Source organism: Pristiophorus japonicus, chromosome 17 (genome assembly GCF_044704955.1).
Source record: "Pristiophorus japonicus isolate sPriJap1 chromosome 17, sPriJap1.hap1, whole genome shotgun sequence".
Classification (NCBI taxonomy): Eukaryota; Metazoa; Chordata; class Chondrichthyes; family Pristiophoridae; genus Pristiophorus; species Pristiophorus japonicus.
In genome coordinates, this window is record NC_091993.1 from 103,795,518 (window position 1) to 103,822,104 (window position 26,587).

Below are 26,587 nucleotides of genomic sequence, written 5' to 3' on the forward strand. Positions count from 1 at the left end.
TCTGGTCATAAACACTGGAGGATAATTATACCCTATTTAACTGCAAGCAGCAAGATAAGCTGTGTTTGGAAAAGATAGGAGCTGCTATTCGCACCGTCTGGAATCTATCCACAGTGGAAGGATCTCTCCTGAATGCTCAATGTCTGTGCTATGAAATCCTTGAGCTCTCAGGGCCAAAACTGCCCCTTCCCTTAAGGCCTGTTACCGCCGATAATGGCCACCGATTTATCATGTGATGGCCGCCATTTTTTAAATTCCGCTCCTGTGGTTTCCCAGCAGTGACCCACTCCCCCCACTACCACTCTGCTGCTGCCGATCTGTCCTAAGTGCATCATAAGAGCGTGTACTGCCAATGTTCCCCTCCCGATCGTGAAATTCCGCCGAAAAAATCTTCCTCCCACCGGGCGGTGCCAATAGCTGCTTTTTTCTGGTGGTACAGTGAGGCAAAATGGCAGTGTGGCTCTCAATAAAGGGGAGGGCCTACTGTCGCTGCCGCCATGTTTTCTTTTGTCAGCCGACTGCCATGTCAGGCCTACAATTATGCCCCCGGGTTCGGCCGGGCTACCAACAAGGGGGTGCCAGGCCATTGGCCCGGCCGAAACCCTCCCTGGTGGCCCAGTGGACCGAACTTTAAGAAATCGCGCACGCTCTCCCCTTTAATTGAAGGGGAGAGATGTGGTGACGCGGCGCCGCGATGATGTCATCAGCGCTATGCCGATGACTGACAGTGGTGGTCACTCTGCCCCCCGCACAACTTCCGTCCCTTGCGTGTGCTCACCGCCACATATCCGCCCCCATTATGACCGACTTCCGGTCCACCAGGGAAAAAAAAAGCCAAAGAGTGGAATTTCACTCAAGCGGACACCTCAACCACCTTGCTGCTAAAAACATGAGAACAGGGTGCGTGCGCCCCATTGCCAGCTGTTGCCAATTTCGGCCCCCTCATCTCCAAAAGGCTGATCTGTCAGGCTTCAATATGCTGGAGGTCAGATGGTGATGGCTTCACTGTCCTCATTTCTGACTGTAGGTCTGCTTCGACACAGGATAAGTTGAGGCTGAGCCGAACAACAGGTGCATGGATGGAGCAGGCACAGATAAGGATGGGGTGGTGCAACATTCAGATCATCAGGTCACCCAGTTCAAATGGCAATACATGCGCAAAAATGCAGCCGGGACCAAGCAGGTGACCATGACAACAGCGGGTTGCAAGGCTGTCTCATGACCCAACACAAGGAGCGCCACCTCAATCCCAAAAGGTTCCCCCATGACAATCAGCAGACAGTGAAGAGGAGCACTTAGAAGGAGCACGATTAAGCACTACAACACACGAATCAGACAGTCATCAAGGGGAAGTACTGAGCCCAAACCATTAGCCACTTACATGAAACAATTTAGGGAATCAAAATTTGATTGTATTTTATTTCAGCTGTGCCCAGGTTGTCATCTGATGATGTAGAAGAATAAACAAGTCCCTTGCATTTGTACAGCACTTTTAATGTAGAAAAAAAACTACCGAGGTGCTTCACAGAGGTATAAGCAAACAAAGCAAATGCCAAGTCACAGAAGGAAATATTCGGAGGGATGACCAAATGTTTGGTCAAAGAGGTGGGTTTTAATAAGGGTCTTAGAGAATGAGAGGGAGGCGGAGTGACAGAGGGTTTAAGGAGAGAATTCCAGAGCATGGGGCCTAGACACAGACACAGTATCTAAGCCAATTACTGATGGATCCAACTTATTTTATTGCACAGCCATTCCTGAATCATAATATGGCCGGTTTACCTGGATTATTAAACTCAGTTCAGGCCTCACTTCTAACTGATAAAATGATACTAACTGCATCACTCTCTTTCTAAAGCTCTGCAAAGTCACAAGATCTCTTACACAAGATATGTTTCCTGCTAAAAAAAAGTCTGAGAAAAGAATGCACTAATTTTACCATCAGCTCCATCTGAGTAAAAGCCATATTGACAAGGCTGACAGCCAGTAGTATTGACGAGGACAAAACCCGGGTTGCAAGGATGGCACGGTTTCTTGGCTCCTGAAGCAGGAAGTTTCACTGCTCCCTTCGTATCTTCAGTGCAGAGTTTGGGCTCAATCCATTTGTACATCATCTGAGTCTGCAAGATCAAACATTGCGCAAGAAAAACATTACCTTTCATGTCTCAGGCAATCATTCCAAACTGAACAAAACTTACAATAAACTGAAGAAATAAAAAATTGTTTCTTTTGTTTTGTTCAAATGTTTTGTGAATCAAGATGTTGTAAATGTTTGGTAACTTGGATATTTTTTTTCTTCCTCAATAGTTGCAGTTGTCGAAGTGCATCAGTGCTGGGAATAGAACGCCCCTCCACTATGAGCACTCGGTGCTTGGCATTCTCGCCTCTGAGTCAGAAGGTTGTGGGTTCAAGTCCCACTCCAGAGACTCGAGCACATAAAAATCGAAGCTGACACTCCAGTACAATGCTGAGGGGGTACTGCACTGTCGGAGGTGCCGTCTTTCAGATGAGATGTTAAACCGAGGCCCTGTCTGCTCTCTCAGGTGGACGTAAAAGATCTCACGGCACTATTTCGAAGAAGAGCAGGGGAGTTATCCCCAGTGTCCTGGCCAATATTTATCCCTCAATCAACATAACAAAAGCAGATTATCTGGTCATTGTCATATTGCTGTTTGTAGGAGCTTGCTGTGCGCAAATTGGCTGCCACATTTCCCACATTACAACAGTGACTACATTCCAAAGAAAAAGGTACTTCATTATCTGTAAAGCACTTTGAGACATCCAGTGGTCATGAAAGGCGTTATATAAATGCAAGTCTTTCTTTTCTTTCTCATTAAACACTCCCAAATCAGGTATTTCATGGTCCAGATTTAGAGTAAAGCTCCCTGTACTCCATCTGTGTGTGGTAATCCAATCATTGTTATCAGCCTGAATTACCAGCTGTCCTTCAGGCCTTTCTGAACAGCATTGTTAATTTAGTGGCAATTTGTTGGGACTTTTGTGCTGTAGTTCCCCCAAGCCTTTGGAAGTGAGGTAGAAGTGCTCTAGTTTAAATCATACAAGATCTTTACATCAGGGAATTTCACTCTAATATTCCAGGCTGAATTTGAATTCCCATTCAGAGTAAATTTTAAGTGGGGTTGCCATGAAGATGGACCTAAGAGAAGGATCAGTGAGGTGGAAACCAACTTTGGAAAGACCCTGAAGGATAATGAGGTTGATTTTCAACTGCTTTACCTGGTATTAATAGCCTTAAAATGGGGCCAGTAGCATTACCACCACGTTAACATTGACGAAGCAGCCACCGCCATTTTGAAGCGGGCCTACTGGCAGGTATCCAAAGTGTTGACCTGTTTCAGTCGCTAGGCCACCTTCAATATGCAAATCAGGGTCCTCTGATGTAAATAGAGACCCGACTGCCATTTTAGGTTGGAACTGGTTGGAGCCTGTACTGTACAGGTTGTGATCAGTTCCACGGGCGATGAAGCCGAAGAGGGCCAGTCTATTCTGGGCCCTGCAAAAATAATCCAGGTTTTTGCTGCTGCAGAATGACCCTCCCCCCCGCCCCACCTCTGCATTGCGATCTCCCCCTGCCCCATCTCTGCAATTGCAATCCTCCCATGAGTGGATAGAAAGGATCTGTTTCACTTGGCAGAGGGGTCAACAACCAGGGGGCATAGATTTGAAGTAATTAAGGGTTTAGAGGAGATATGTGGGGAAATGTCTTGACCCAGAGTGTGATGGTGGTCTGGAACTCACTGCCTGAAAGGGTGGTAGAGACAGAAACCCTCACCACATTCAAAAGATACTTGGATGTGCACTTAAAGTGCCATAACTAGGGCTACGGACCAAGAGCTGGAAAGTGGGATTAGGCTGGGTAGCGCTTTGTCGGCCGGCACGGACACGATGGGCCGAAATGACCTCCTTCCGTGCTGTAAATTTCTATAATTCTATGATTCTTCCTTTAGTTTTGAGGCCTTGGGACATTCCCATTTGGCACCAGCCTGATGAAAATGAGGCCGGAGGCTCAAAATCATGACTGTCTCATCGCTTCAAGTGTGGGCAAGTGACTGATGCACTCTGCTGGTTGGTCACACAAATGTCAAAGTCAACCCCACTGTTTGGACAGTATGAATAGTAAACTTAGATTGGTGTCAAAATGAGATGCCTTTCTTCTTTTTACTTCAGATGTGAATTGTACAGGTGTGTGTTCACGATCTCTTTCTCTCTCTTTTCCTTAATTTCTTAAAAATGAGAAATCCAACACCAACCTGTCGCAAACACGCCCACTTCCGGTTTAACCAGGGCTGGCTGGGGTTCGGGCGAGTCACGTGCTCATAAGAGGATGGGTCAGTAATTATAATATGTTAATGAAGCTGTAGGCCTCAGATTTTGGCAGGCATGTGGATTTAATAGAAACATAGAAAATAGGTGTAGGAGTAGGCCATTCGGCCTTTCGAGCCTGCACCGCCATTCAATGAGTTCATGGCTGAACATGCAACTTCAGTACCCCATTCCTGCTTTCTCACCATACCCCTTGATCCCCTTAGTAGTAAGGACTACATCTAACTCCTTTTTGAATATATTTAGTGAATTGGCCTCAACAACTTTCTGTGGTAGAGAATTCCACTGGTTCACCACTCTCTGGGTGAAGAAGTTCCTCCTCATCTCGGTCCTAAATGGCTTACCCCTTATCCTTAGACTGTGACCCCTGGTTCTGGACTTCCCAAACATTGGGAACATTCTTCCTGCATCTAACCTGTCTGAACCCATCAGAATTTTTAACGTTTCTATGAGGTCCCCTCTCATTCTTCTGAACTCCAGTGAATACAAGACCAGTTGATCCAGTCTTTCTTGATAGGTCAGTCCCGCCATCCCAGGAATCAGTCTGGTGAACCTTCGCTGCACTCCCTCAATAGCAAGAATGTCCTTCCTCAGGTTAGGAGACCAAAACTGTACACAATACTCCAGGTGTGGCCTCACCAATGCCCTGTACAACTGTAGCAACACCTCCCTGCCCCTGTACTCAAATCCCCTCGCTATGAAGGCCAACATGCCATTTGCTTTCTTAACCGCCTGCTGTACCTGCATGCCAACCTTCAATGACTAATGTACCATGACACCCAGGTCTCGTTGCACCTTCCCTTTTCCTAATCTGTCACCATTCAGATAGTAGTCTGTCTCTCTGTTTTTACCACCAAAGTGGATAACCTCACATTTATCCACATTATACTTCATCTGCCATGCATTTGCCCACTCACCTAACCTATCCAAGTCGCTCTGCAGCCTCATAGCATCCTCCTGCCACCTAACTTAGTGTCATCCGCAAATTTGGAGATACTACATTTAATCCCCTCGTCTAAATCATTAATGTACAGTGTAAACAGCTGGGGCCCCAGCACAGAACCTTGCGGTACCCCACTAGTCACCGCCTGCCATTCTGAAAAGTACCCATTTACTCCTACTCTTTGCTTCCTGTCTGACAACCAGTTCTCAATCCATGTCAGCACACTACCCCCAATCCCATGTGCTTTAACTTTGCACATTAATCTCTTGTGTGGGACCTTGTCGAAAGCCTTCTGAAAGTCCAAATATACCACATCAACTGGTTCTCCCTTGTCCACTCTACTGGAAACATCCTCAAAAAATTCTAGAAGATTTGTCAAGCATGATTTCCCTTTCACAAATCCATGCTGACTTGGACCTATCATGTCACCTCTTTCCAAATGCGCTGCTATGACATCCTTAATAATTGATTCCATCATCTTACCCACTACCGATGTCAGGCTGACCGGTCTATAATTCCCTGTTTTCTCTCTCCCTCCTTTTTTAAAAAGTGGGGTTACATTGGCTACCCTCCACTCGATAGGAACTGATCCAGAGTCAATGGAATGTTGGAAAATGACTGTCAATGCATCCGCTATTTCCAAGGCCACCTCCTTAAGTACTCTGGGATGCAGTCCATCAGGCCCTGGGGATTTATCGGCCTTCAATCCCATTAATTTCCCCAACACAATTTCCCGACTAATAAGGATTTCCCTCAGTTCCTCCTCCTTACTAGACCCTCTGACCCCTCTTATATCCGGAAGGTTGTCAATGTCCTCCTTAGTGAATACCGAACCAAAGTACTTGTTCAATTGGTCCGCCATTTCTTTGTTCCCCGTTATGACTTCCCCTGATTCTGACTGCAGGGGACCTACGTTTGTTTTTACTAACCTTTTTCTCTTTGCATATCTATAGAAACTTTTGCAATCCATCTTAATGTTCCCTGCAATCTTCTTCTCGTACTCTATTTTTCCTGCCCTAATCAAACCCTTTGTCCTCCTCTGCTGAGTTCTAAATTTCTCCCAGTCTCCGGGTTCACTGCTATTTCTGGCCAATTTGTATGCCACTTCCTTGGCTTTAATACTATCCCTGATTTCCCTTGATAGCCACGGTTGAGCCACCTTCCCTTTTTTATTTTTACGCCAGACAGGAATGTACAATTGTTGTAGTTCATCCATGCGGTCTCTAAATGTCTGCCATTGCCCATCCACAGTCAACCCCTTAAGTATCATTCGCCAATCAATCCTAGCCAATTCACGCCTCATACCTTCAAAGTTACCCTTCTTTAAGTTCTGGACCTTGGTCTCTGAATTAACTGTTTCATTCTCCATCCTAATGCAGAATTCCACCATATTATGGTCACTCTTCCCCAAGGGGCCTCGCACAACGGGATTGCTAATTAATCCTCTCTCATTACACAACACCCAGTCTAAGATGGCCTCCCCCCTAGTTGGTTCCTCGACATATTGGTCTAGAAACCATCCCTTATGCACTCCAGGAAATCCTCTTCCACCGTATTGCTTCCAGTTTGGTTAGCCCAATCTATGTGCATATTAAAGTCACCCATTATAACTGCTGCACCCTTATTGCATGCACCCCTAATTTCCTGTTTGATGCCCTCCCCAACATCACTACTACTGTTTGGAGGTCTGTAAACAACTCCCAATAATGTTTTTTGCCCTTTGGTGTTCTGCAGCTCTACCCATATAGATTCCACATCATCCAAGCTAATGTCCTTCCTAACTATTGCATTAATCTCCTCTTTAACCAGCAATGCTACCCCACCTCCTTTTCCTTTTATTCTATCCTTCCTGAATTTTGAATACCCTTGGATGTTGAGTTCCCAGCCCTGATCATCCTGGAGCCACGTCTCCGTAATCCCAATCACATCATATTTGTTAACATCTATTTGCACAGTTAATTCATCCACCTTATTACGGATACTCCTTGCATTAAGACACAAAGCCTTCAGGCTTGTTTTTTTAACACCCTTTGTCCTTTTAGAATTTTGCTGTACAGTGGCCCCTTTTTTTTTGTCTTGGGTTTCTCTGCCCTCCACTTTTCCTCATCTCCTTTCTGTTTTTTGTTTTTGTCTCCTTTTTGTTTCCCTCTGTCTCCCTGCATTGGTTCCCATCCCCCTGCCATATTAGTTTAACTCCTCCCCAACAGCACTAGCAAACACTCCCCCTAGGACATTGGTTCCGGTCCTGCCCAGGAGCAGACCGTCCGGTTTGTACTGGTCCCACCTCCCCCAGAACCGGTTCCAATGCCCCAGGAATTTGAATCCCTCCCTGCTGCACCACTGTTCAAGCCACGTATTCATCTGCGCTATCCTGCGATTCTTACTCTGACTAGCACGTGGCACTGGTAGCAATCCTGAGATTACTACTTTTGAGGTCCTAGTTTTTAATTTAGCTCCTAGCTCCTTAAATTCGTTTCGTAGGACCTCATCCCCTTTTTTACCTATGTCGTTGGTCCCAATGTGCACCACGACAACTGGCTGTTCTCCTTCCTTTTTTAGAATGTCCTGCACCCGCTCCGAGACATCCTTGACCCTTGCACCAGGGAGGCAACATACCATCCTGGAGTCTCGGTTGCGACCGCAGAAACGCCTATCTATTCCCCTTACAATTGAATCCCCTATCACTATCGCTCTCCAACTCTTTTTACCGCCCTCCTGTGCAACAGAGCCAGCCATGGTGCCATGAACCTGGCTGCTGCTGCCCTCCCCCGATGAGTCATCCCCCCATTAATAGCTGCGGGTCGGGTTTCCCAGGGAAACTCGACAGCTGAAGTGAAGCGAGAACTGCAGGATCGAGCAAGTATTGCTTGTGGGCTATGAGGAATACTTCGCCAAGCTCCCCAATCTCACCTGCTGTGATCTGCCTCCCTCCCCATGATTGGCCAACCCCCACCTCCGCGATCCAATAACTCAACCCGTTATCGGGCGACCCTCGCCCCCCCGCTATCCAATGCCTTGTCCTCCGCGATCTGCCGATACCCCCGTGATCCGATGTCTCACCCCGCCGCGATCTCTCCCTCCCTCCTCTCCGGTCCCCGTTTGCAGCCCAATACAGCAGGCTTTCCCACCTGACAGACAGCCAGCCTTTCAATCTAGCTGGCTGCTGTGCGGGAAACTGAGTAAAAAAACCCATATGAGGACCAACTGTTGAACTGGGCAGGGCCTATGCCTTTCCCGTATTTCTGGGTATCCCGGCCATTAACAGTCACCCCCGCTCCCTCCACACCTCCCCGTAAATACCGGGGCCAATGTATCAGCTTTGGCTCAGTCGTAGCACTTTTCCTCTCTGAGTCAGAAGCTTGTGGTTCAAGCCCCAATCCAGAACTTGATCATATAATCTAGACTGAGACTTTAGTGCAGGAGATAAACATAGAAACATGGAAAATAAGTGCAGGAGCAGGCCATTCGGCCCTTCGAGCCTGCACTGCCATTCAATATGATCACAGCTGATCATGCAACCTCAGGACCCCATCCCTGACTTCTCTCCATACCCCTTGATCCCTTTAGCTGTAAGGGCCACATCTAACTCCCTTTTGAATATGTCCAATGAACTGGACTCAACAACTTTCTGTAGCAGAGAATTCCACAGGTTCACAACTTTCTGGGTCAAAAAGGTTCTCCTCATCTCGGTCCTAAATGGCTTACCCCTTATTTTTAGACGGTGACCCCTGGTTCTGGACTTCCCCAACATTGGGAACATTCATCTAAACTGTCCAGTCCCATCAGAATTTTATATGTTTCTATGAGATCCCCTTTCATTCTTCCAAATTCCAGTGAGTATAAGCCTAGTCGATCCAGTCTTTCCTCATAAGTCAGTCCTGCCATCCCGGGAATCAGTCTGGTGAACCTTCGTTGCACTCCCTCAATAGCAAGCATGTGCTTCCTCAGATTAGGAGACCAAAACTGCACACAATACTCAAGGTGTGGTCTCACCAAGGCCCTGTACAACTGCAGTAAGACCTCCCTGCTCCTATACTCAAATCCCCTCGCTATGAAGGCCACCGTACCATTTGTTTTCTTTACTACTTGCTGTACCTGCATGCCTACCTTCAATGACTGATGTACCATGACACCCAGGTCTCGTTGCACCTCCCCTTTTACTAATCTGCCACCATTTAGATAATAATCTGCCTTCCTGTTTTTGCCACCAAAGTGGACAACCTCAAATTTATCCACATTATACTGCATTTGTCATACATTTGCCCAGTCACCCAACCTGTCCAAGTCCCCTTGCAGCTTCTTAGCATCCTCCTCGCAGCTCGCACTGCCACCCAGCTTAGTGCCATCTGCAAACTTGGAGATATTACATTCGATTCCTTCATCTAAATCATTAATGTACATTGTAAATAGCTGGGGTCCCAGCACTGAACTCTACGGCACCCCACTAGTCACTGCCTGCCATTCTGAAAAGGACCTGTTTATTCCCACTCTTTGCTTCCTGTCTGCCAACCAGTTCTCTATCCATGTCAATACATTACCCCCAATACCATGTACCTTAATTTTGCACACTAATCTCTTGTGTGGGACCTTGTCAAAAGCCTTTTGAAAGTCCAAATACACCACATCCACTGGTTCTCCCTTATCCACTCTACTAGCTACATCCTCAAAAAACTCTAAAAGATTTGTCAAGCATGATTTCCCTTTCATAAATCCATGCTGACTTGTACCGATCCTGTCACTGCTTTCCAAATGCGCTGCTATTACATCTTTAATAATTGATTCCAGTATTTCCCCCACCACCGATGTCAGACTAATTCCATGTTTTCTCTCTCCCTCCTTTTTTAAAAAGTGGGGTTACATTCGCTACCCTCCAATCCATATGAACTGAACCAGAGTCCATGGAATGTTGGAAAATGACCACCAATGCATCTACTATTTCTAGGGCCACTTCCTTAAGTACTCTGGGATGCAGACTATCAGGACTGAGGGAGACTGAGTCATTAAACCAATGACAACTTGTATTTATATAGCACCTTTAATGTAGTGAAAGGTCCCAAGGTGCTTCACAGAAGTATTATGAGATAAAAAAATTGACACCGAGCCACATAAGGAGATGATCAAAAGCTTGATCAAAGAGGCAGGTTTTAAAGGAGTGTCTTGGAGGACAGAGAGGTAGCGAGGTGGAGAGGTTTAGGCATGGAGTTCCAGAGCTTGGGGCCTAGGCAACAAAAGGTACGGCCTCTAACGGTTGAGCAATTATAATCAGAGATGCTCAAGGGAGGCAGAATTAGAAGAGCGCAGATATCTCGGGGATTATGGGGCTGGAGGAGATTACAGAGATAGGGAGGGGTGAAGCCATGGAGGGATTTGACAACAAGGATGAGAATTTTGAAATTGAGACGTTGCTTAACCGGGAGCCAACGTAGGTCAGCAAGCACAGAGGTGATGGGTGAGCGGGACTTGGTGCGAATTAGGAACACGGGTAGCCAGGTTTTGCATCACCTCAAGTTTACATAGGGGAGAACGTGGGAGGCCAGCCAGGAGTGTATTGAAATAGCCAAGCCTAGAGGTAACAAAGGCTGCATGAGGGTTTAATGTGTTAGGCCAGCCAGGTGTGTGTTGGAATAGTCAAGTCGAGAGGACCTATCGGCCCAATTTCTGCACAGGCTGTGCACTGTCCGGTCACATTGGGTTTTGCGGAGGAGACTGGGCATGTGTTAGACCTCAGGCCTCTGCACTTGATAATACAGAGAGCCAGTGCTTGATCCATATCAGTGAAACAGGCACATTGTGCTACCAGCCCGACTTTACCAATGTGTTTTCCTAAAAGTGTCTTTTTAAAGCGTTTTAATGTTTAGTGCATCGAAGTAAGTTGTAAGCATATATTTTATATAAAAAGAGTCTGTTTAAAATAGAACATTCCACAAATTCTATGTAAGAGAATTACCATTCCTTCCGAATCACATGGTGTATGTGTCGAGAAATAGTCCTTGTCTGAGCATGGATGTCGTTGCTTGCACGCTCCTAAGCCAGGTTCTGATTCAAAAAAGACACAAATAGATGAATACTGTGGAATCTAAGCTTGTACAGTGACCTAGATCCAATCTTGAGTGATAAACCCAAACAAAATTACAATCGAGAATAGATCTCAAGTTATATTTGGTACAAATATGCTTGAGGAGTATGCCAGATAATGTTGAACAATTTTATTCTTCACACCTTAGCGCTGTAACAGCAGAAGCTTTAGTTTACACGAAACAGGGGAATCGCAATACAAAGAAGGGGCAAGGAGTCAGAGCAGAGGCAACCATTTATTGTTTGCCTTCTTGGTTTCATGTGACGGCCTTACAGTAATAAAGGAGCCGGTTTTGTGAACAAACTGCTGGTTAATTCAAAGAACTGTGGTTCAGGGTGTCAAGCCATTGGATTATTGATCTTCTAGTTAGGAAAGTAAGCACTTTCAACAGAAATTACATGAGGTTTGTGTGATTGTCAGATAAGGACAGGGTCAGACTGGTTATAATGGGCCCCTGTTGTCAAATAAGCAGCCATCTCTCACTTTCTCGGCTCATAAATGAAAAAGTTCCACTTGGATGAACTCAAGTCCCATCAAACTGTGCTCCAGCCAAACTACAAGTATCCAGGAAAGAAAGTGGAAATGTGAGAACACCAGTGAAATAAAAATGAAGAAGATGGAAAAATCTAAGGTGGCCCCTCTTTATATAAGAACATAAGGACATAAGAATTAGGAGCAGGAGTAGGCCATTAGGCCCCTCAACCCTGCTTCGCCATTTAATAAGATCATGGCTGATCTGATCATGGACTCAGCTCCATTTCCCTGCCCGCTGCCCATAAACCTTCACTCCCTTATCATTCAAAAATCTGTCTATCTCCACTTTAAATATGTTCAAGGTATGCGGAGTCAGAGAAAATGTATTAGCATGGATCGAGAATTGGCTGGCTAACAGAAAGCAGAGAGTCGGGATAAATGGGTCCTTTTCGGGTTGGAAATCGGTGGTTAGTGGTGTGCCACAGGGATCGATGCTGGGACCACAACTGTTTACAATATACATAGATGACCTGGAGGAGGGGACAGAGTGTAGTGTAACAAAATTTGCAGATGACACAAAGATTAGTGGGAAAGCGGGTTGTGTCGAGGACACAGAGAGGCTGCAAAGAGGTTTAGATAGGTTAAGCGAATGGGCTAAGGTTTGGCAGATGGAATACAATGTCGGAAAATGTGAGGTCATCCACCTTGGAAAAAAAAACAATAAAAGGGAATATTATTTGAATGGGGAGAAATTACAACATGCTGCGGTGCAGAGGGACCTGGGGGTCCTTGTGCATGAATCCCAAAAAGTTAGTTTGCAGGTGCAGCAGGTAATCAGGAAGGCGAATGAAATGTTGGCCGTCATTGCGAGAGGGATAGAGTACAAAAGCAGGGAGGTCCTGCTGCAACTGTACAGGGTATTGGTGAGGCCGCACCTGGAGTACTGCGTGCAGTTTTGGTCACCTTACTTAAGGAAGGATATACTAGCCTTGGAGGGGGTACAGAGACGATTCACTTGGCTGATTCCGGAGATGAGGGGGTTACTTTATGATGATAGATTGAGTAGACTGGGTCTTTACTCGTTGGAGTTCAGAAGGATGAGGGGTAATCTTATAGAAACATTTAAAATAATGAAAGGGATAGACAAGATAGAGGCAGAGAGGTTGTTTCCACTGGTCGGGGAGACTAGAACTAGGGGGCACAGCCTCAAAATACAGGGGAGCCAATTTAAAACCGAGTTGAGAAGGAATTTCTTCTCCCAGAGGGTTGTGAATCTGTGGAATTCTCTGCCCAAGGAAGCAGTTGAGGCTAGCTCATTGAATGTATTAAAATCACAGATAGATAGATTTTTAACCAATAAGAGAATTAAGGGTTATGGGGAGCGGGCGGGTAAGTGGAGCTGAGTCCACGGCCAGATCAGCCATGATCTTTTTGAATAGCGGAGCAGGCTCGAGGGGCTAGATGGCCTACTCCTGTTCCTAATTCTTATGTTCTTATGACCCAGCCTCCACAGCTCTCCGGGCAGAGAATTCCACAGATTCATGACTCATTGAGAGAAAAAATTCCTCCTTATCTCAGTTCTAAATGGGTGACCCCTTATTCTGAAACTATGCCCCCTAGTTCTCGATTCCCCAATGAGGGAAACATCCTCTCTGCATCTATCTTGTCATGCCCCCCTCAGTATCTTATATGTTTAAATAAGATCACCTCTCATTCTTCTAAACTCCAATGAGTATAGGCCCAACCTGCTCATCCTTTTTTCATGTCAACTCCCTCATCTCCGGAATCAACCAAGTGAACCTTCTATGAACTGCCTCCAATGCAAGTATATCCTTCCTTAAATAAGGAGACCAAAACTAGCAGGACTTCTCTGCTTTTATACTCTATCCCCCTTGCAATAAAGGCCAACATTCCATTTGCCTTCCTGATTACTTGCTGTACCTGCATTCTAACTTTTTATGTTTCATGCACAAGGACCCCCAGGTTCTTCTGTATTGCTGCATTTTATAATTTTTCTCCATTTAAATAATAATTTGCTTTTTTATTTTTTCGGCCAAAGTGGATAACCTCACACTTTCCCACATTATACTCCATCTGCCAAATTTTTGCCCTCTCACTTAGCCTGTCTATATTCCTTTGCAGATTTTTTGTATCCTCACAACTTGCTTTCCCACCCATCTTTGTATCATCAGCAAAATTGGCAACATTACACTCGGTCCCTTCATCTAAGTCATTAATATAGATTGTAAATAGTTGAGGCCCCAGCACGGATCCCTGTGGCACCACACTAGTTACCGTTTGCCAACCAGAAAATTACCCATTTATCCCCACTCTCTGTTTTCTGTTAGTTAGCCAATTCACTATCCATGCTAATATATTACCCCCAATCCCATGAGCTCTTATGCAGTAACCTTTTATGTGGCATCTTATCGAATGCCTTCTGGAAATCCAAATACACCACATCCACTGGTTCCCCCTTATCCTCCCTGTTCGTTACATCCTCAAAGAACTCCAGTAAATATGTTAAACGTGATTTCCCTTTCATAAAACCATGCTGACTCTGCTTGACTGTATTATGCTTTTCTAAATGTCCTGCTACTGCTTCCTTAATAATGAATTCCAGCATTTTACCAACGACAGATGTTAGGCTAACTAGTCTATAGTTTCCTACGTTCTGTCTGCATCCTTTTTTAAATAGGGGCGTTGCATTTGTGGTTTTCCAATCTGCTGGGATCTCTCCAGAATCCAGGGAATTTTGGTAGATTACAACCAATGCATCCACTACCTTTGTAGCCACTTCTTTTAAGACCATAGGATGCAGGCCATCAGGTCCGAGGGTCCTGTCCACCTTTAGCCCCATTATTTTAAATAATACTTTTTCTTTAGTGATAGTGATTGTTTTAAGTTCCTCTCTCCCTATCGCCCCTTGATGATCTATTTTTGGGATGTTTTTAGTGTCTTCTACCATGAAGACTGTGACAAAATATTTGTTCAACGTCTCTGCCATTTCCCTGTTCCCCATTATTAATTCCCCAGTCTCATCCTCTAAGGGACCAATGATTACTTTAGCTACTCTCTTCCTTTTTATATACCTGTAGAAGCTTTTACTATCTGTTTTTATATTTCTTGCTAGTTTACTCTCATACTCTATCTTCCCTCATTATAATTTTTTTAGTCGCCCTTTCACTGATTGAAAAACATTTTCCAATCCTCTGACATCCCACTAATCTTGGCAACTTTGTGTGTCATTTAAAAAAAAATTGAGACCATCCTTTACTTTCTTCATTAGCCACGGATGGTTCTCCCTTCTCTTAAAATCTTTCCTTCTCACTGGAATATATTTTTGTTGAGAGTTATGAAATATCTCCTTAAATGTCTGCCACTGTTTATCAACTGTCTTACACTTTAGTCTATTTTCCCAGTCCACTTTAGCCAACTCTGCATTCATGCCTTTGTAATCACCTTTATTTAAGATCAGGACACTGGTTTGAGATCCAACTTTCTCACCCTCCAACTGAATTTGAAATTCAACCATGCTCTGATCACTGTTTCCTAGAGGATACTTTACTATGACATCATTTATTAATCCTGCGTCATTACACAGTACCAGATCCAAGATAGCCTGCTCCATGGTTGGTTCCACAACGTACTGTTCAAGGAAACCATCTCGGATACACTCTATGAACTCTTCCTCAAGGCTACCTTGGCCAATTTGATTTGTCCAATCAATATGAAGATTAAAATCACCCATAATTATTGCTGTACCTTTCTTACAAGCCTCCATTATTTTTTTATTTATACTTCGTCCAACAGTGTAACTACTGTTAGGGGACCTATAGACGACACCCACCAGTGACTTATTTCCCTTATTATTTCTTCACTCCACCCAAACTGATTCTACATCTTGATCTTCTGAGCCAATATCATTCCTCACTACTGCACTGATCTCATTCTTTATTAATAAAGCTACACCACTTCCTTTTCCTTTCTGTCTATTCTTCCGAATTGCCAAATATCCCTGATTATTCTTGGTCACCTTGCAAGCATGTCTCTGTAATGTCTATCAGATCATACCCATTTATATCTATTTGTGCTGTCAACTCATCTATCTTGTTACGAATGCTGTGTGCATTCAGATAAAGAGCTTTTAATTTTTTCTTTTTGCCATTTTTCTCTGCTTTGACCACACTTTCTGATACACTCTTATTTTTATACATTCCTGTCATGCTCTTGTTATTGTTTCCCCACTGCTACCTTGCTCGATTGCCTTCTCCTTGCTCTTTGACGTTCTAAATTTCCACTCACATGAACCTTCCCCTCCCACTATTTAGTTTAATGCCCTATCTGCAGCCCTAGTTATTCGATTCGCCAGGACACTAGTCCCAGCACGGTTCAAATGGAGCCCGTCCCAACGGAACAGCTCCCTCTTATCCCAGTACTGGTGCCAGTGCCCTGTGAATCGAGACCCATTTCTCCCACACCAGTCTTTGAGACACATGTTCATCTCTCTTATCTTATTTAACCTATGCAAATTTTCTCGTGGCTCAGGTAGTAATCCAGAGATTATTACCTTTGTGGTTCTGCTTTTTTAATTTAGCCCCTAGCTGCTCATACTCCCTCAGTAGAACCTCTTTCTTTGTTCTGTCTATGTCATTGGTCCCTACGTGGACCACGACAACTGGATCTTCCCCCACCCACTCCAAGTTCCTCTCCAGCCCAAATGAGATGTCCTTAACCCCGGCACTGGGCAGGCAACACAGCCTTTGGGACTCACGCTCTCGGCTGCAGCGAACAGTATCTATCCCCCTAATGATACTGTCCCGTACCACTACAACATTTATTTTTACTCCCTCCACTTGAATGGCCTCCTATACCACGGTGCTGTGGTCAGTTTGCTCATCCTCCCTGCAGTCCTTTCTCTCTTCCAAACAGGGAGCAAGAATCTCATCCCTGTTGGACAAGAGCAAGGGCTGAGACTCCTCCATCACTCCCTCCTGAGCCCCCATACATCCTGTATGTCGTCACATCCTCCTGTCCCTGACCATGGACCAAATTTGAATTAATTAACCTAAGGGGTGTGACTCTCCCCCTCCCTGATGTATCGCAGTGTCCGCAACTCGGACTCCAGCTCATCAACACGGAGCTGAAGTTCCTCTAGCTGTAGACACTTACTGCAGATGTGGTCACTCTGGATCTCAATGGGGTCAACCAGCTCCCACATGCAACAGCAGAAACACATCGCCTGTCCTGCCATCTCTAATGTATTTAATTAATTAAGTTTTCACATATTGAAAGTTTAGATTTTTAATCCCAGCTCTTAATTTAAACCAATACCCAAGAAAAAGAGAGAAATACAGACCAACCAATTTGCAAACCCCAACATTGTATATGGCAGAAAGGCATCAAGGTATTCAGTGGTTAAATCATCTTGGACATATGAAGTAACAGCTTTCATTTCCCTCTTTTCATATCAAATGGACAAAAGGCCAAGACCCTGAAATTAAGCTGTGGGATATTAGCTTGACGCTTAACGTGTTTGTGTGAAATTGCTCTCTTTGCCATTTTAGCAGAGGTGTTAGCCTATTTAAAATAATTGGACCAACAATTCCACTGGAGAGAGCAATTCTAGATAACTGCTTTACGTGTTTGTGTGCTAGCAATATCGTGTTCCTCTGCTGATGGTGGCGTGAATGCATAGCTGTCAAAGTAATATATTAATGTAATTCGGGTATGGTACAATTAATAATGAGGTCACTTATTATTTCAGTACTATTATTACCTGAATATTGATCATTTTCACATTTTATACATGAAGTCGATCCTCTTGGAGAATAGGTGTTTCTTGGACATAAGTCACAATGGGAGGATCCTGGTTTTGCATTGAAAGTTCCTGGTTTACAAGGAAAACATTCCGACGTATAGGCCACCCCTGAAAGATAAACAGAACCAAAGAACTGATGACAAAGGAAGAAAAAGGTTTGGCTGATCAATTAAACAAGATGTCTATCTCGTCTGAATCTAGTAACAGGTATTTTGTCACATCCATTTTATCAGCTAATTTTCTCTTCAGCGCAGGAATGTGCACGGACTCCAAAGCATGTTCATGGTATCTTAAGCACATTGTACTTTCTCCTGTAATGATTTAAGAAATACAATAGGTGCTATCTGCACCCAATTTATGTTCCCAATCTCAAAAAAAGTTTATTGTAATAATATACTTGAATTTAAATTGCGCCTTTCTCATCAAAATGTCTCAATACACTTTACATTGTACTTCTGAAGTCCAATGTAGTCAAGCATTTCTTCAGGTAACAACCTCACACAAACAGCAATGTGATGAATAACCAGTCAATCTGTTTTTACTGGTTGAGAAAGTACTGTTGTGCAGGACATTAAGAGAACTTGCTGTTCTTCATCGACCCATGTTATGGGATCTTTAACATCCAGCTGAACCATCAGAATGGCAGATAGAATTTTGGTTTAACATTTTATCCAAAGTTAAGCATCTCCTTCAATGGTACACTGGAGTGTCAGCCTGGACTACACACTAAAGCTGGGCTCCAACCACAGCCTTCTGACACAGAAGCAAGATTGCTACCAACTGAGCCAATCTAATATACAAGTTTACTCTCAGTGGTTAATTTTTCTGTTGACTGTTGTCAAAATGATGTTCATTGTGAATGGGTTAAACATTCTGAACAAATACATTTCCAACTTTCTTTAAACAGGAGTCCAATCATTGATTTTAATGAAAACCTTGATCAACACTTGTTTGAATGACCTCAGTGAGTAATCGTACTATTTTGTTCACACTAAATTATAATGGCCAGGAACATCGCAGATCGGATCCTCACTCTCTGCTAAGTTGACCAATCTCTGATGTGCGGCAGCTACAATTGGTTTCAGTTTCCTGGATGATGGAAGGGAACAGCCAGGCTTCCTGCTCCTCATCACTAATGTTTGATTGCTTTTGGACGTGTGCATGTGTAAATGCTAGGTGAGGATAGGATCATTTTCAGTTGCGATGGCACCATAGTTTAATGATGGGCCAACATCTTGCCTCCCACATGAAGAATGGCCATTAGGGTTAAGTCCCAGAAGTCTACCACCACCCGTGGGATCATATTTTAACATAAGGGCTTGACAGGGTAGATGCAGGGAGGATGTTTCCCCTGGCTGGAGAGTCTAGACCAGGGGTCACAGTCTCAGAAAACGGGGTCGGCCACTTAGGACTGAGATGAGGAGAAATTTCTTCACTCAGAGGGTGGTGAATCTTTGTAATTCTCTACCCCAGAGGGCTGTGGAGGCTCAGTCTTTGAGTATATTCAAGACAGAGATCGATAGATTTTTGGATAGTAAGGGAATCAAGGGATATGGGGATAGTGCATGCAAGTGGAGTTGAGGTAGAAGATCAGATATTGAATGGGGGAGCAGACTCGAGGGGCTGAATGGCCTACTCCTGTTCCTATTTCTTATGTTTTGTCACTGCCTTCAAGACAAAAAGGCGATGGGGAGAAAATTAAAGAAGAGACTGAAGGAAAATAAGGTAGTAAAAAAAATCCATGAAAGCAAGGGGATGTTGTGTATCTAAAATGCAGATAAATGGTAGCAACTGGCATAACTGCAATATTTATAATTTATCCTATTACTAGTGTGCAAAGCTCACAAGGCCAGTTAGTTTGAAGATCAGTGTACATGGTTACGTTCCAAAAGGTCATCCTAAGAACAGAACGGGAAAATCATATCCCTAGCATTTTAAAATATATTTTAATCTCTATATTGTCACATATGTACTGCATTTTAAAAAAAGGTGGTGGCTGTGTAGAAAAAGAATATTCCAGTATGCGGAATCCTAGACTGATATAGTTTCTCAGTTGTATATATTTAATAACTCATTTATCACATTCAATTTGCTTTGCTTCATGAGATCCTGGCCCATTGTGAATGAGAATGGTAGACTGCAGGGAGATTCATGTCAGTGTGAATATTACAAAGTTGCATCAAGAAGAATTGTGTACATAAAATCAGCATTTGATTACCAGAAAACTCTATTGGGCTGAAACTGCACAATGTGAAAGAAAGACTTGCATTTATAATTGCACCTTTCACGACCACCGGGCAACTCAAAGTGCTTTACAGCCAATGAAGTACTTTTGAAGTGTAGTCACTGTTGCAATGTGGGAAACGCGGCAGCCAACTTGCGCACAGCAAGCTCCCACAAACAGCAATGTGATAAAGACCAGATAATCTGCTTTTGTTATGTTGATTGAGGGATAAATAGGACACCAGGGATAACTCCCCTGCTCTTCTTTGAAATAGTGACATGGGATCTTTTACATCCACCTGAGAGAGCAGACAGGGTTCTTGATTTAGTGCCTCATCTGAAAGATGGCACCTCTGATAGTGTAGCACTCCCTCAGCCATCCTGGATTTAAAGTGTTCAAATCCCTGGATGACCAAATAGAATTATGTTGAGCTGACAATGTATTATTTTTGAGCAGTATTTTATTACAATCACAAGTTTTGTGTGCTTAGTGAGCCCATGGTGTGACTTGAACCCACAACCTTCATGAATCAGAGGCAAGAGTGCTGCCCACTGAGCCACAGCTGACTCTGACAATGGGACACCAATAATTTTCACACATGAAGGAATACAAAGTGGCTGCGCATGTGCAGCACCGGCTCACCAAGCACACAAAAATAGTGATCGTAATAAAATACTGCTCAAAAATAATACATTGTCAGCTCAATGCAATTCTATTTGGTCATTCAGGAAGTTTAAAAGTTGCTACAGGCATATGCCACATTTCACTATCACAGCACGAAAACTTCTGTAAAAGTATTAAAAAAATGTTTTGAAACCTTTCAAAACAAGGGAAGATTTTATGCCTTTTCCATCATTATCATTTAATCCTCCCCCACATCATTTAATCCTCCCCCAGCACAAAACCTGTACAGTTCAGTAATCTGTTATTCTGTACAAGAAACAGAGTGACCCAGTGACACTGCAAAGATTTACATATATAATACCTTTCTACCAGTCACAAGATCTCAAATATCAAAAATAACTGTGATACAGGGCTTCTATTGATAACCTAGGTCATGCAGCTGATGGCCATGTTGTTTTTGGAAAAGGGACACCATATTTGGATTCAAACATGATAAAACTGCAGTGACTGGAGATTAAAATCCTCATTAAGCCACTGAAATATGGTACGATGGATCAGTGCACAATAATGGTCCTTAAAAAAAACTTCAAGCAGGTCATTGCTAGATTAAAAGGTATGCCCTGCATCAGTACACCTGCACACAACCCAACCATATGGGGCTGGATTTTCATGGAGGAGGCAGGTTGGGGGCTGATTTGCATCAGATGGAGAGGCTGCTGGCTGTGGGCGGAGAGGCTTGCGACACTAAGCCGCAGGGAGGAGGGAGGGACCGGACTCCAGAGGGTCAGCGGTGGGGGAATGCGAAGGAAGATCGAGACCATCGAGGAACTGGCGGGGGCGGGGGAGACACGAGGATCGTGGCTGGCCTCAGGATCATTGGTGGAGGCGAGGGTGGGGGCAGAGTGAGGTCCGGGAAGGTGATCGAAGGCCTCATGAGGGGGTCTATGATCGCAGGGGGTGGGCTCGGCATGGACCCTGGATCCAGTCACCAAAGCGACTGCAGCGGTTTAAGAAGGCAGCTCACCACCACCTTCTCAAGGGCATTTAGAGATGGGCAATAAATGCCGGCCTTTCCAGTGACGCCCACATCCCATGAATGAATACATTTTTAAAAGGACATAGGTGTAAGGACACTTATCTCCTGGATCCAGCAGTCCTCGCCTTGCTCTAACTGGCGGGCGTTACGAGGTGTGTAAAACCTGACCAGCTACAGTTAAAAACAAAATGTAGGTTAAAGAAGAGGCTTCCAGCCTTATTGTAACATTTAAATTGACGTCTCGTATCCTGGAAGTGGTCAGGTTGGAGGTGGCTTCAGGTTGGGATTCTGATTTTTAGCAATTTTGTTACTCCCACACTCCAAACCCACCCCTTTTTTAGGTTAAAATTCCCCCCATGATGTGGAGCCAGATTATCCACCAACCTTGATTACACTCAGTAACAAAGCAGAAGATGGATGCCATCCAGTATCAAATTCAACGACCTCTGCAATCGCTAAAGAATTTTCACATTTCCAACTTTTTTATTTGTCTGTTTTCAAAATATGGTCAGGCTACATTTATAGCCCACCTCCAGCTGTCCTGAGAAGGTGGTGGTGGCAACTGAGCTACAAATGTCTTTAACAACAGAGGCTTGGCTCGGCCACTTTAGATGGCTATAAAGGGGAGCCTTTTCTGGGTCTGCGTCAGGGCGCACTGGGTTGCTTGGCAGCAGCAAGTATTGGGAGATCGGATGGGCTCTATTATAGACGTGTACCCCAATCTGCCCAATTGTCTCATAATTCTCTGCCCGGGTGATCCAGCAGGTCCAGGAATATCTCCCCTTCAGAGTCAACTGCATTGGAGAGAAACGTCTGCTTTGATGAGAGTGAACAATGAGCCGGATTTACGGCTTTCGGGGTTTTTCGGGCCAAGCGGTAGTGATACGTGAAAATTACCGTTTACATTGTACTTTCAGCCTTTATGTCTGCGCCAGGGGCATATTGGTAAAGGAGACATTTCAAGACTATTCGCGGTGCCAAACGTGAGTTTCGGCAACTTTAGTTTGCGCTGCGAGAGAGGCCTTGGGAGGGGGTGGGAAAAAAATTCAAAAACACATTACAAAAACATTTACAAAACCCTTAGCTACCAAATCGCTAAAAAAAAAATGTAAAAATAAAATCTTTAACTTACCTTTTTTGCAGGTTTTCGTACTTACTGCTGCTGGTAGGGCTGCACCGATAGGTTTGACCCGTCGCTATTCTGGGCACGGCGTACGGGTCGGGAGAGAGCGAAAACTATGACGGTAACGCAATCTGCGTTGTTACATTTCGGCGCACCTCTTACGGCAGTACGTCCCATCGCCGCCGCAAACAACGAGCCCAGGATCTTGCCCAGGCTTTGCGACCAGGTTTTCACCGCGGAGGGTCAAAATGCGGCGAAGGCCCAGTCGCAAAGCCCTCGAAAGTCCTGCCTCAGGGGTGGTAGCAGATGGGCTGCCCTTTATACAACCTGTTTGATATTCCTTTCCGTCAACTTCAATTGATCAAAAAATCGGGCGGGGTGTACCACCCATTTTGTGCCTCCGTCGAGGTTGAATCTACCCCCCATAGTGTAGGATGGAACTTAAATATAGGCCAGACCTGAAAGAAAGAGGGAGGTTCACTTACCTGAATGTCATTAGTTAACCAGTCGGGTTTGTAATATGAACAATCTAACAGCTTTCATGGTCGTTTTACTTTCCTTGTGCCATCCCACAAGTTACCAGATTGCTTGAATTCAATTCTGAATTTGGGTTTCTTGCCCATTATTATAACCATTACAATACTGTACAAAGTTTATATAAAAATATATATTAATAGTTGCCCTGCAGGCAGTGAATTAAATATAGAAAACGCAGTCCAGATTTTCAGGTAACCAGAACAAACTGTTTGAACCTGTCTTTCACAAGCCAAACTGGTTTCTGAATTTTTTTAAGTTCATTTTCAGAATGTGGGAGTCATTTATTGCCCATCCCTAATTGCCCTTGAGAAGGGGGTGGTGAGTCACCTTCTTGCCAACTGAGTGGCTTGCTAGACCAGTTCAGAGGGCAGTTTGGAGTCAACTACATTGCTGTGGGTTTGGAATCACATATAGGCCAGACTGGGTAAGAACGGCAGATTTCCTTCCCTAAAGGACATTAGTGAACCAGATGGGTTTTTATGACAATCCGATAGTTCCATTACTGATACTAGCTTTTTATTCCAGATTTATTTAATTAACTGAATTTTAAATTCCCCAGCTGCCGTGGTGGGTTCAGTGCACAATAACTGTCCTTAAAAAAACTTTTCAAGCAGGTCATTGCCAAATTAAAAAGTATGGTCCTGTTTAAACTCACATCTCCGGATCATTAGTCCAAACCTCTGGATTACAAGTCCAGTAACATCACTATGCTACCATTCCCGTGCTTACTCCCAACTCCTTCCCAGATGACCATCATTCTGTTATTACCTCACAGAACCACATAACAAGCAGTCTCAAGGAATTGTTTCCATCATGAAACACTTATTTTAAAATAGGCTATTTTATTGGTTCAGTCTAGTTTTCAATGTACCTGTGATAAAAATGTTTCTGATGAGAGCAGGCTTTGGCACTTTCATACCCAGTGAAAACCCTGTTGTTCGCCAGTACAAGACATTATTGCCACGATTCAACTGCACCTTTTAAGAAAAAGAGAGCACATTACAAAATCTGGAATGAATAGCCATACATGATCCTGAAAATATAAAAGTTCATACCTGTCAGATGGCCATACAATGGATACTGTGACTGAAGAGTTTTGGGCAGATTTTCAATAGGCCGCATGTTATAGAAACTGCCTTTCATAGAAACATAGAAATTTACAGCGCAGAAGGAGGCCATTCCGGCTCATCGTGTCTGCACCGGCTGACAAAGAGCCACACGGCCCTCGGTCAGCAGCCCTGAAGGTTACATGTAAACCTACGAAACAATGAACAATGGCGGACAGGTAAAGAGCATCCGGCTCACCCAGTCCACCCCACACACAACAGCGATACCCCATGTTTCGCAATATTCTACACTCCACCCCACCCGGAGCCACGCGATCTCCTGGGAGAGGCAAAAAAACAGATAAAGACCCAGGCCAATTGAAGAAAAAAATCTGGGAAAATTCCTCTCTGACCCATCCAGGTGATCGAAATTAGTCCAGGAGATCACTCTGGCCAAATTAGATTCCCCTAAGTACTTACCAGCATATTTGCGCCAGGCAACTAGAGGTTATCCAGTCTTATCCCACTTACCAGCTCTAAGTCCATAACCCTGCAGGTTATGGCACTACAAGTGCCCATCCAAGCACCTATTAAATGTGGTGAGGGCTTCTGCCTCTACCACCTTTCCAGGCAGTGAGTTCTGGACCCCCACAACCCTCTGCGTGAAGAAGCTTCCCCTCAACTCAAATCCCCTCTAAACCTTCCACCAACCACCTTAAACCTATGCCCCCTCGTAATTGACCCCTCCACCAAGGGAAATAGGCCCTTGCTATCCACTATATCCAGGCCCCTTAAAATTTTATACACCTCAATGAGGTCTCCCCTCAGCCTCCTCTGGTCCAAGGCGAACAAACCCAGCCTATCCAATCTGACCTCATAGCTAAGATTCTCCATTCCAGGCAGCATCCTCGTAAATCTCCTCCACACCCTCTCCAGTGCAATCACATCCTTCCTATAATACGGCGACCAAAGCTGCACGCAGTATTCCAGCTGTGGCCTAACCAGTGTATTATACAATTTAAGCAAAACCTCCCTGCTCTTGTATTCTATGCCTCAGCCAATAAAGGCAAGCATTCAGTATACGTTCTTAACCAACTTATCCAGCTGGCCTGCTACTTCCAGAAATCTGTGGACAAGCACTCCAAGGTCCCTTTGTTCATCTACACTTCTAAGTGGCCTACCATTTAATGTGTATACCCTTTCTTTATTAGCCCTCCCCAAATGCATTACCTCACACTGCTCCAAATTAAATTCCATTTGCCACTGTTCTGCCCACCTGACCAGTAGATTGATATTCTCCTGCAGCCCATGACTTTCCTCTTCATTATCAACTACACAGCCAATTTTAGTGTCATCTGCAAACTTCTTAAGCATACCCCCTATATTCAAATCTAAATCATTGATACATATCACAAAAAGCAAGGGACCCAGTACTGAGCCCTGTGGAACCCCACTGGAAACATCCCCTCAGTCAAAAAAACACCCATCAACCATTACCCTTTGATTCCTACCTCTAAGCCAATTTTGGATCCAACTTGCCACTTTGCCCTGGATCCCAAGGACTTTTATCTTCATGACTGGTCTGTCATGTGGGACCTTATCAAAAGCTTTGCTAAAGTCCATATGCACTACATCGTACGCACTACCCTCATCGACCCTCCTAGTTGCCATCTCGAAAAATTTAATCAGTTTAGTTAATGTTGCTATATTTTGGCTGTGACTTTGTGAACTGAGTGTCAGATTGACGAGTAGTTCACCACAGCACTACAACAATTACGTTTCAGGTCTTTGAGTGTCAAGAATAATTGAAACAAGTCTCATCTATTCCAATGAAACACTTTAATAGCAAATAGTAAAATACAGACAAGGAAACCACACAAGCCTCACATCTTGTGTACTATATTACCCGTTTAAACAGAGGTGATCAGTCTCCGCTCGGGTGTCCCGCTTCAAGTTCCTAACGTGAGGTCCCTACTTCTTGAGGTGTTGCTCCTAGCTTCTCTCTGGTTGACTAACCTTTTCTCTCCACTGTTATATCATTCTTAGACTTAGTCTACATGCCCAACCTGCCCATGGGGGTCACTCATATCTGAGGCCACAGTCTTCCAGAACATCTTGTGGTAGTCACAAGGCATCTTACGTTTTCTTTGACCTAATTATGCACCCTATGATTAAATGAAGGTTGGCGGCCTTTGACTTCCGTTTGTTTGCTTTTGATGTTAATGTGATTATCGTGTCCGGTTCCGTTGTGACTTGTTGTCCCATGTATGCGACATGTCTTAACCCTATAGTGGCTGCAGTATTTTCCACATCAAACACAATCTTCCCTTAACAAATCCGTG

At 44.3% G+C, this 26,587-nt stretch overlaps 1 protein-coding gene across 2 annotated transcripts in view; it reads right to left on the reverse strand.

Moving 5' to 3' along the window:
* elapor1 (endosome-lysosome associated apoptosis and autophagy regulator 1) overlaps positions 1-26,587 on the reverse strand; it is a 110,994-nt gene that overhangs the window by 63,663 nt on the left and 20,744 nt on the right. Inside the window, exons 5-8 of one of the 2 annotated variants that reach the window (XM_070859430.1) lie at positions 24,071-24,176; positions 17,614-17,763; positions 11,232-11,320; positions 1,937-2,117 (exon numbers count right to left, since the gene is read on the reverse strand). In XM_070859430.1, coding sequence (XP_070715531.1) covers positions 1,937-2,117; positions 11,232-11,320; positions 17,614-17,763; positions 24,071-24,176 — 526 coding nt within the window. Of the gene's footprint in view, positions 1-1,936; positions 2,119-11,231; positions 11,321-17,613; positions 17,764-24,070; positions 24,177-26,587 lie in introns of both variants that reach the window. The other variant, XM_070859431.1, reaches the window with a different exon arrangement.